Source organism: Poromitra crassiceps (assembly GCF_964638095.1).
Source record: "Poromitra crassiceps genome assembly, chromosome: 13".
NCBI lineage: Eukaryota > Metazoa > Chordata > Actinopteri > Beryciformes > Melamphaidae > Poromitra > Poromitra crassiceps.
In genome coordinates this window covers 25,833,963-25,846,462 of record NC_139644.1, presented here as the reverse complement: position 1 = coordinate 25,846,462, position 12,500 = coordinate 25,833,963, and the positions used below count along the sequence as shown (strand labels likewise).

Below are 12,500 nucleotides of genomic sequence, written 5' to 3'. Positions count from 1 at the left end.
CTCCACTCATCCACCACCAATGTGTAGCACCCACCTGGGTGATGCACGGCAGCCAGTTTGTGCCAAAACGTTTACCACACATCAGCTATCATGGCGGAGAGATGAGGACTGAACGTGCCAGTTAGATATCGATGGATGATTAGGTGGCCATGATGGAAGGAAGGCCTGTGTGGGAATTTAGCCATGACATCGCTGTTACAGAGTGCCGATGGGATCTTTAATGACCACAGAGAGTCAGGACTTCGGTTTAACGTCTCATCCGAAAGACGGTGCTCACTCACAGGACAGAGTCCCTGTATCTGCCCTGGGGCATTGGGGATGGAGATATTATTCATGAGACCAGAGGGAAGAGCACCTCCTACTGGTCCTCCACTTCCAGCACCATGGTCTCCTGTCCCATCCCATCCAAGGACTAACCAGAGTCAGCCCTGTTTAGCTTCCCCCAGCAAGCCAGCGATGTAATACAGGTGCCACGGTGCACGCTTATAGCTGTCAATTTGACCTTTTTTTTGAGAGAGAGAAACAAAAAATACCAAAAGATACTTAAAGAGTAACCAAACTAAACTAAACTAAACTAAACCAAACCAAACTAAACTAAACTAAACTAAACTAAACTAAACTAAACTAAACCCAAAGCGTGTAAAGCCTGACATCTAATGGTAAAAAGCATGATACGTAAATCGCCATCTGCTAAGTGATATCACCTTCTATAGAGTACAACAGGTGGTAACCTCACCTGGCACAAAGATCAGCCAACAGCAGATAGTTGTGCTTTATCACCAAATAGATGTATTGATCAAGCCCAGCTTCGAGGCATCTGTTACCTGTGTCCAGCTGTCTGTTGCGGCCTCTCAGCAGGTAGCTGAACTCCTGGCAGCGTTCAGTGGCTGACTGGCTGTAGCCAACTCTGGAGTTGAAGCACAGCTCTTCCACCAACACCAGCGCCTTCTTACACAGGTCTTCATCCCAGTCCCCCGACATCCTCCAATCCGCATTGCACTCCCACCAGCAGTCAGCCAATGACAGCGCAGCCCTCGCCGCCCTCGCCTATCGGACGGCGCTTGGGTGAGAAGAGGACCGGCCCGTCCACCTTTTTACAAGGAGGGAGAGGAGGTGGAGGAGGAGGCGGAGCCTGAGCGAGCTGCACCAGTAAAGGCAGAAAGGAGGAGGGGCTCTGCTGGGTGTCACACCCCCTCTCACTTTCCCTAAAACACAAGGAAGGAGAGAAAATGGGTAAATGGCTTCTTACTGTAGGTGTAAGGAAATAAAACAAAATATCACTATTTAAGCTTTCTTGTAATCCTTTAAAGCTGTGCTTCTCAACATTTGGTAAGACTTTATATGGTGATAGTGTGCCTACAGAGAGTCTACACAGAGTAGTACAGTATGTCTAACAGTTCAACAGATTTTTAGTTGACATCAGTTAAAATTCAACAATTCAACTGTTTGGCTTTGTCTGTAGATGTTGTTTTAAGAGCTTATTAGTTGAGATTCAACCAACTGATTCTGTTTGCTTCCCATTCCACACATCTGAAACTCGTGCAATATGTAGACATGTTCATGAATTGAATTGTCATATATAGATAATCTGTTAGTTGAATTGTTCAATGTCAACTAATACGCTGTTTAAATGTTACAAATACTCTGTAGACTGATATTTGGGAATACGGCCAAGTCTGGCAGGTTTGGACAAATTTACCCTAAATATGACAGCATACAAAAATAACATGGCCTACTGTTTTGAACTATCGGGCAGGAACTACTTTTTCCTGTTTCAACAGGAAGTGAAGGTGGGGGAGATGTGATGGGAGACTGTGTACAGCTAAAAAGCATTACGCAGCAGATTAATATGTGGATTCTCTGCTGAAATAGTTCCAAAACAAACCTGACTGCATCAGCTATATTGAGTTAATGACATTTCATTTATAAAATTTATGAATCTACAGTCCCTACAATAAAAGAAAAAACACCAGCAATGTTTTATGACTGAAAGGTCAGTGTTGTTGCAGCCAGCTATCACTCAGCATAGTGTCAGCTAAAGAGTTAGCCTGGAGCAATGGAGCAAATGATCTACACAGGACACAGTGATTGATTTTGGTGTCTGTGCTTTAATCAGTTAACATGTTAAGCTGACCAACAGGCCAATCTCCTTCAAACTTGCTGTAATCCTTTAGGTTCAAACATGCTCTTTATGTGATTATAGTGTAATTTAGACCTCAACAGACTTGATAAGAAGTAAATTATACGGTGTTTCACAAATGTTGAAGAGATTAGAAGCTCTCAGAGAGAAAGAGACTGTGTGGGTAGCCTCCTGGCTGCTTCTTCTTTCTTTGTAGACGTTTGTTTTTTCAAAGGTGTCTATTTCATTACTATATAGTGAGACTGTAATGAAGGAAAAGCGCAGCTGTAATCTAGCATTACCAGAGTTTTAATAACGACATAAATGCATGGTTTATGTGTTTTTACCTTTATTGACTCTTGATGTACTGGGCCATGGTGAATTTGTCAGCTGGAGTGGACTCACTACATGTAGTATTTTCTTCGCAGACAGATTGAGTGGAGCAGTACTGAGTTAGGCCTCCAGCGCGTGCATAACCTTTAGCTTGTTATTTTCCTAATGTCTCACAGACCGGAAAAAAGACAGCCGCAAAACAACTGCCTTTCCGTTTGTTGTTGTTGTTTTTTGCTGCGAGTCGGCCACGGAGTTGAGCTCTTCTCATCTAGCTCCAAGAGGAATGGGTGGAATGCATTGGTATGGTTTCCCTGGCTTCTCCAACACATCAGCGTGGATTGGGATGCAGGAAGAGATTTGTGGAATGTCTTTGGAAGGGCTCCGGCATCACCTGGAAAACAATCAGAATCGATCGATGAGCGAGGCGCCCCATGCCAAGGGCAACAGAGAGAAACAACAAGAAGGACAGCGATAATACTGTAGCAAATCAACGTAAAATCCCACCCCATGCATGCAGAAATTACACAAAACAGTGTGTAACGATTCAACTATTGCAGAAATTTAATTCCGATATATCATATCATTTCGCTCTAAATGAGCTAATATCATCCTTGTATCGTATAAGTTGCACCCCGTAGTTCTCTTTTCTTCCAGGATGGCTGCCTGTAACCGAGCAGCCATTTTTTGTACATGACAATGGAACTGACGGCGGCGGTTGCTATGTGTTAATTGATATATGAGAAATATATCAACAAAAAACAAAAGAATGTGGTGTCTTAAGTTATTACTGGCACTTGTAAACAAGTCACAGTAGAATAGTAATATCATGCTTTTCTAATGTTTTACTTAGTCTACCACTGCCTAGAAATTAGGCATTTTCTTTTGAAAGTGATTAGTTACAGGCAGCCACACTGGAAGAAATAGAACTACACAAACTTTCCATGCAAGGTCTCTATTTTTGACACACACACACACACACACACACACACACACACACACACACACACACACACGCAAAAAGTGACTGTATCGATTTCAAGTCATTGAATCGTATCGATCTAAATGAGCCAAAATCATCCTTGTATCGTATGGCAACCAAGTATCGTGATACATAATATCGTCGTTAACGTACAGTATCGTTCCACCCCTACAAAACAGCATCAGAGGCAAGTAAAATGAGCTGAAGTCTGCGTGCACTGCATGTGTCCTGCTTTGTCCTTTCATCCAAGAGGAAGTAGACTTCTTTAGCATACTGCCTTTGTTTTTGAACTCATTCTGTCTCAACAGAAGCAGGGCATTGCCCAAACCCCACTTTCTCACGCTCTGTGGGCCTGCAGGGACTCCAACTGGGGGGAATATATGTAAAGTTGTGTCTAATAATACGTATCTGTTGAAAGAGGGCGGAGTAGTAAATGTTTTCCTGGCTAAAAGTCTGCAATAGGCCACGGTGGACTACTTGGACATATAAATCACGGGGGAAACAATGCTCACAGTGAGAGGTCAGCTGGCTCGCATCGAGCTGCTTTGTCCTGGTGAAGGAGTGGACCTGTTTCTCAAACAAGGTGCCTCCTCAGACAGAGGAAGGACTATTGATCGTTTGATGTATGTTGCTCTGTGAAATGTCAGCGTCAGTCCTATATGTTGTTCTGTGAAACGTCAGCATCAGTCCTTATATGTTGCTCTGTGAAATGTCAGCGTCAGTCTTTATTGAGTGGCACCTCCCCAGCAAAGTGCTCCTTACGTGTCCATCTATCTCCCGGACGATCCGTCAATCCATCAGCACATTAAGCAAAGACATATTTCACTCAGGACGAGACTCGGGACAAGAAAGGCCCCCGCGCTCCACTCCCTCTCGCTTACGTTATCGCTCTCCTCTCTCAGACGAAAACACACCCACACTCTCTCTCTCTCTCTCTCTCTCTCTCTCTCTGTCTTCCACAAAGCTGATTGTCTTATTAGCATAGTGTGTCCAAGCTAAAGGAAACTCATATAGTGCAAAGTCTATTCATCTGTCCGTCTCGACGCAGCTCGTTGCGGAAACGAGCCAGAAATTAGCAAATCAAAACGCCATCCAGAGCCGACATCCTACGCCAGCCCTACACTGCCCCCTCCACTTGCTCCCATTAAGATAGTAAATCTGTCTGAGTGACTTTAAAACCTGGGATCTCTCAATCTGAGGAATGGCTGTCTGGCACCAAACTGTTCCTCCCAAATGCCAGGGAGAGCATCAGGAGATGGAAGGAGGGGAGGAGGGGGGGGGCAAAAAAGAAATGGAGAGACAGACAGACGGACAGACAGAAGGATGGTGTATGTGTAGCGACAGACAGACAGACAGACAGACAGACAGACAGACAGACAGACAGACAGACAGACAGACAGACAGAAGGATGGTGTATGTGTAGCGACAGACAGACAGACAGACAGAAAGACAGACGGACAGAAGGATGGTGTATGTGTAGTGACAGACAGACAGACGGACAGACAGAAGGATCAAGGATGGTGTATGTGTAGTGACAGACAGACAGACAGACAGACAGACAGACAGACAGACAGACAGACGGACAGAAGGATGGTGTATGTGTAGTGACAGACAGACAGACAGACAGACAGACGGACAGAAGGATGGTGTATGTGTAGTGACAGACAGACAGACAGACAGACAGACAGACAGACAGACAGACAGACAGACAGACAGACATACGGACAGAAGGATGGTGTATGTGTAGTGACAGACAGACAGACAGACGGACAGAAGGATGGTGTATGTGTAGTGACAGACAGACAGACAGACAGACAGACAGACAGACAGACAGACAGACAGACAGACAGAAGGATGATGTATGTGTAGTGACAGACAGACAGACAGACAGACAGACAGACAGACAGACAGACAGACAGACAGACAGACAGACAGACAGACAGAAGGATGGTGTATGTGTAGTGACAGACAGACAGACAGACAGACAGACAGACAGACAGACAGACAGACAGACAGACAGACAGACAGACAGAAGGATGGTGTATGTGTAGTGACAGACAGACAGACAGACAGACAGACAGACAGACAGACAGACAGACAGACAGACAGACAGAAGGATGGTGTATGTGTAGTGACAGACAGTGAAAGAGAGGAATAAGAGAGATGCTGACATTCAATAGGAGGCGAGACAGATAAAGACGAGGGAGACAAAAGTAGAGCAGAGAAGGCCAGAAAAAAAACACGCTGGCGGCCAGGGTGACACAGCAACAATGATAATCAAGGGTTGGGAAATGCAATTTACGAGAAGCCAAATATTTACAGAGGCTGGTTATTTACAGATAAATGTGCCCTCGGACTCTTCTTTCCCCTCAGATAATGCCGTGCCCTGACACACACATTCCATTTCCCACAGCGCAAAGCAGAGCAAAACCTACAATACAGACGCTCCATTGACTGCCGCTCTGCCTGCGATCAATAGACTCTGGCAACTAATGCACCACAACACGGACGGAACCACACCGGCAACTAATACACAACAACACAGACGCAATCACACCAGCAACTAATACACCACAACACAGATGCAATCACACCAGCAACTAATACACCACAACACAGATGCAATCACACCAGCAACTAATACACAACAACACAGATGCAATCACACCAGCAACTAATACACCACAACAAAGATGCAATCACACCGGCAACTAATACACCACAACACAGATGCAATCACACCAGCAACTAATACACCACAACACAGATGCAATCACACCAGCAACTAATACACCACAACACAGATGCAATCACACCAGCAACTAATACACCACAACAAAGATGCAATCACACCAGCAACTAATACACCACAACAAAGATGCAATCACACCAGCAACTAATACACCACAACACAGATGCAATCACACCAGCAACTAATACACCACAACAAAGATGCAATCACACCAGCAACTAATACACCACAACAAAGATGCAATCACACCAGCAACTAATACACCACAACAAAGATGCAATCACACCAGCAACTAATACACCACAACAAAGATGCAATCACACCGGCAACTAATACACCACAACAAAGATGCAATCACACCAGCAACTAATACACCACAACAAAGATGCAATCACACCAGCAACTAATACACCACAACACAGATGCAAGCACACCAGCAACTAATACACCACAACAAAGATGCAATCACACCGGCAACTAATACACCACAACAAAGATGCAAGCACACCAGCAACTAATACACCACAACAAAGATGCAATCACACCAGCAACTAATACACCACAACAAAGATGCAATCACACCAGCAACTAATACACTACAACAAAGATGCAATCACACCAGCATCTAATACACCACAACACAGATGCAATCACACCAGCAACTAATACACCACAACACAGATGCAATCACACCAGCAACTAATACACCACAACACAGATGCAATCACACCAGCAACTAATACACCACAACAAAGATGCAATCACACCAGCAACTAATACACCACAACAAAGATGCAATCACACCAGCAACTAATACACCACAACACAGATGCAATCACACCAGCAACTAATACACCACAACAAAGATGCAATCACACCAGCAACTAATACACCACAACACAGATGCAATCACACCAGCAACTAATACACCACAACAAAGATGCAATCACACCAGCAACTAATACACCACAACACAGATGCAATCACACCAGCAACTAATACACCACAACAAAGATGCAATCACACCAGCAACTAATACACCACAACAAAGATGCAACCACACCAGCAACTAATGCACCACAACACAGATGCAACCACACCAGCAACTAATACACCACAACACAGATGCAACCACACCAGCAACTAATGCACCACAACACAGATGCAACCACACCAGCAACTAATACACCACAACACAGACGGAACCACCGGAAACTAATGCACCACAACACAGATGCAACCACACCGGCAACTAATGCACCACAACACAGACAGAATCACACCAGCAACTAATGCACCACAACACAGACGGAACCACCGGCAACTAATACACCACAACACAGACAGAACCACCGGCAACTAACGCACCACAACACAGACAGAACCACACCGGCAACTAATACACCACAACACAGACAGAACCAGCGGCAAGTAATACACCACAACACAGACGGAACCACCGGCAACTAATACACCACAACACAGACGGAACCACACCGGCAACTAACGCACCACAACACAGACAGAACCACCGGCAACTAATACACCACAACACAGACGGAACCACACCGCTTAACCAGGAAGGTTTACCGGTCTGGCATGTAAGTCTAATCACACTACAGACTCTGTAGTGATCCTCACTACTTTCTCCATGAGAGCCACACTAGCACACTAGTCAAGAGGAGAGCCACTTTTACCGCAAAACCACACAGTAAGCGTTTTATTTAGTTTTTAGTTTATTAAATGATAAAACCAATGATAAAAAATTTAGAACCAATGATAAAAATGTTAGAAACAATTATAAAAAACATTCAGACCGACTTTATATATATATATAAACGATATAAAAAATTATAAAAGTGATGAAAACATTCACACCGACTTGATTAAAATATATATATATGAAAACATTCTGATGTTCAGTCTGTCTCTCTCTGGGATGCAGCTCCAAACCTCCAGACAGCTGCTTTGCTTATCGTTAAAACTCCAACGCTGGGATGCTAGTGACTTGATTGTTGCAGCTTGCGCATTTCTCGTTAACGACGAGGAAATCCCTCCACGAGGCATTGGCTTGTTTGCAGTGTTGCCAGATACCGGTATATGGTGAGTTTCAACCCCCATTTGGTGCTCCAAAGGGCCACAAACCTGGCAACCAGGCAGTTTGTTTGACACCGCAGTGAGGGAATGGTTTTGACATGATTGTATTATTTCTATCAGCTGTGAGCCGCCAGCCGCCAATGAAAGTCTAGAGCTGCCATCATCTCGCGAGCCACGCAAAGAGGATCTAGGCTACAGAGGATGGAGAAGAATGAGTGTGTGTGATTGTGTATGTGTATGTGTATGTGTATGTGTATGTGTGTGTGTGTGTGTGTGTGTGTGTGTGTGTGTGTGTGTGTGTGTGTGTGTGTGTGTGTGTGTGTGTGTGTGTGGGGGTGGGGGTGTGGGGGGGGGGGGGGTGGGGTGTGCTGGGTCTTGTCCAATCACACACCACAGACCGGGGAAACCAGAGGAGGTCATTGTCCAATCATGAAAGAGGCTTTCAGATTTTGTCGAGCGATTCAGAGTCAGGTATTGCTCTCGTCAACAGCTTGTTTTCGTTCTGAGAAACAATGGAGCCAATCAGCGCCTTTGTGGGTAGGACTAAGGTTTGACTTTGAAGGGTTCATCATTGCTGGTTCAGTAGAGTAGATTTGTTGAAATCAGTCTATATTGTCTTCCGCAAAAACTTTTTTGTGTCAAAATGGACTGACATTTTTAGTAAAGTTGGTTAATCGACTGACATTCTTAGTAAAGTTGGTTAATCGACTGACATTCTTAGTAAAGATGGTTAATCTGCTGGCTAACCATGTAGATGCTAACTGGCTGCAGCATCAGTGTCACTAAAAATAACATCAGAGTGGACATCAGTCACTCACTACTTGACTGGTTTGGGGGAAATAACCCTAGCACAGAACTGCTTGGGACCCCTTGGCTTCAGTTCTTAATGCACAGGGTATATTTTTCACCATTTTTCCAGGCCATGATCGGTTTTTACCCTGACCAAAATCCAACAACATGAAAAAAGATGTCATATACAGGGCTATCGTGTCATGGAACTGTCTTCCAACTAATATTCGTTCAATCAAAGGAAAAGCATGTGTTAAAAGGAAACTCAGATTGCACCTACACTCAAACACACTATCCTGATGTTTGTCACATCTCTTTCCGTATGCTTTCTGTGTTTGTTTTGTAGAGTAAAGAGATGTACTGACCATATTTTAATATTTAGGTCCATTGGCCAGCTAGAGGGCTAGCTGACCATGCTATATTGTCTAGTCTTGGATTTAGATTTGCTTTTTATTCATTATTTTTTCTTTTTCTTTTTGTATTTTATTTCATTGCTTGTCATGTAAAATGTGTGTTGTTGTCTTGGACCCCAGGAAGACTCGCTGTCGTCTAGGCATCAGCTAATGGAGATCCTTTTAATAAACCTTGCTACATGCTACACCCTTCCACGCTTTCATGAAAATTGGTCCAGTAGTTTTTCTGTAAACCTGCTAACAGACAGACAGGTGGACGGACAGACAGACAGACAGACAGACAGACAGACAGACAGACAGACAGACAGACAGACAGACAGACAGACAGACAGACAGAAGGACGGACAGACAGATGAACAAACTGAAAACATAACCTCCTTGGCAGAGGAGGTCTCTCTCAGTATCCCCCCACCGCTGTAGCTTACAAACTGAGTTCGTGGGAGCTCGTCAAACACACCCCTCCACCAAGTTTCATGAAAATCGGCCCAGTAGTTTTTCCTGCTAACAGACAGACAAACAGACAAACGGCACCGAAAACATAAGGGAGGTAATACTGGTGTGGTAACGAAATGGCCATTCAGTCTGAATATCAGGCTAATATCAACCCCAAAATGCAGGATAGAATACAAAGGGTTAACTGGAGAGGTGGCGTAGCAGTTAGAAAGACTAACTGATGAAAGGTCTCCGGCTCGATGTTTTCCAAGTGTCCTTGAGCAAAACACTGACTCACCAAGTCACTCTGGATAAGAGCATGATATGTCTGTTGTAATGTCTCTGTCCAGCCGTTACAGCCTCAATCTAGCTAATAGGTGATAAACCAGATGAGGCGTCTATTTTTCTATCCTCTTATAAGGGATCATACCTATATTTGCGCGGGGGAGGGGGGATCTGGAGCCACCCTAGGGTGCCGGGAGCAGAGGAGGAACTCCAGCAAATCCAGTAGTCGATAAAGAGGGGTGGCACAACCAAAATGTGGACCACAAAAAAAGAAAGAAGAAAAAACAACTAGTCCCATTTCACTAATTTGTCAATAAAAATATATTCAATATCGGATGTGCTATCTCACTCTTGTGAGTAGTTGTATTGTTGTTGTTGTTGTTGTTGTTGTTGTTGTTGTTTTTTGCTCAGCATTCCACTCCTTATACAAGCACTCCAGTGTTGAAACTCACGTTTTCCCCGGTTCACCCCGAAATTCCAGCAAAATAGCGCACAAACAACAACAGACCTAGAGCAGAGGAAACGTTAAATTAGATAAGAACCCAGAGGGCAGGCGTTCCAGTAAGAGGAATCGCATTAGACCATGTGATGATTGAAATCTGAAATCTGTATGTGAAATCTGTCTCCGAGGGATGCATCACACACCTCAGCGGGGTTAGGGAATTATAGCGATAACACCATTTGAAATGCTGCTGTCTGCTGAATGAGAAGTAAAACAAGGACACCTACCACAGAACCTTCTTCTGTTGTGTGTCATAAACCCATATCATCGTTTGGCATTTCAGCTTGTAGTAACAGCAGGTGTTCGTCTTTGTAAATATATCAAATATCAAATATCACTCAGCCAATATTTTCTTTTCTCAATTTCCGAGGCAATTTGATCATTTGCAGTAGGAGTATGTAGTAGTAGTACTAGTAGCTTTTTCTGAATGTGATTTTGAGTTCAACCTAACAATTTGGCAGGTTTAAGCTCTTACCCTAATTTACTTTTCATATAAATCTCTTTCAGTCTCCAATCCATCTGCTATGCCACCTCTTCCTCTTTTTCCATTAAGTTTTGGATTTGTTTACTGCTATTCATCTCCTGCTAGTTTCATGGAAAATATGAAGAACCTTCATAAGTACAAAATATAAATGAAAATTGTGTGCAAGTACAAATACTACAACAGACAAAGGCAGCTAATCCATTAGAAATAGCTAATAGGATGTTTCAGTGGGATCTTAACCTGCTTTCCAGTCCCTTTGGCTGTCGCGCTCCTTCTTTTGTCTTTACCTGTCCCTGGAAGTCCCTTAATTGAACTTCCCATCCTTCCCCCAAATGTTTTGTTTGTTTTCTTGTCTTAAAGGACCGCTAATACTAAGTGTTAAGATGAATTTTACACTTTCCACGTCTGTGCCTTTATGCACATTTCCCCAAAACAATATTATCTGTCCGACTCGTCATTTCCGAGACACGCTGTCGTACGGTGGCTTGGCTTTGGTCCCCTGCTCGGGCCGTATCGTGTTGTGTCCCACCTCACACCGACGCCCTCATGTACTCTGACATCATCTGCCAATCGCCAGGACGATCCCTGATTCACAGAGGTCGTGACCTCTCTGCACCGGCACTGGCATGTCCTGCCCGTTTTTGTTTCGCTTCTTGTGCATCACTTCCTTCCGACTTGCGTGGCCACGGCGATGTCTGTCTGAGAGCAAGCTATCAGTGCTCCTCTCTGCTCATTCCAAAGTGATGGATTGATGCACAAGGGTAAACAGGGCTACTACTACAACGCACCTTTTTGGATACTCCGGAGGGCGCCGCTGTGTTTCCCCGGGATAGAGGCGGCGCCGCACGACGCCAAGATTGAGCGTGGCGCTATTAATGTATATCGACTAGAGGTAATAGCTTTGCTGAGCCTCAGCCTCCAGGTTGTTCCAATTTAGCCTGTCCTATAATAGCTCGTGGACACCCTTTCGGCAAATAAATAACATGAGGTGGAGGATAGTGCGCCTTAATATCTGCTTAGGACCATATATCTCCATAAACACGCGTGCACACCCAATGTGAACATGTAGGTACTCCTGCCACAACGGTGCATACACACACACTCCCTCTCCTTATCTCTCTCTCTCTCTGTCTATTTCTATCTGGAACACATACATCAGACGTTGCTGCGCTGGCTGCTGCTGCTCAGCGTGCCGCTCTGGTCCTGTGTGAGGCTGCCAGTGTCTAAATTATCTATAACACGGCACAGGAGAGCCGAGCGAAAGGCCAGCCACGAGGCCTGGGATGCTGCTGCTGCTCTTCCTGCCTCTCGCACA

At 44.4% G+C, this 12,500-nt stretch overlaps 1 protein-coding gene across 1 annotated transcript in view; it reads right to left on the bottom strand.

Annotated features, from left to right (window-relative positions):
* syt3 (synaptotagmin III) overlaps positions 1-981 on the bottom strand; it is a gene marked incomplete at both ends in the record, with an annotated part of 33,255 nt that extends 32,274 nt beyond the window's left edge. Inside the window, one exon of the mRNA XM_083649219.1 lies at positions 825-981. Within this exon, the coding sequence (XP_083505345.1) occupies positions 825-981 (157 nt within the window). The remainder of the gene's footprint in view (positions 1-824) is intronic.
* Positions 982-12,500: the final 11,519 nt, after the last annotated feature.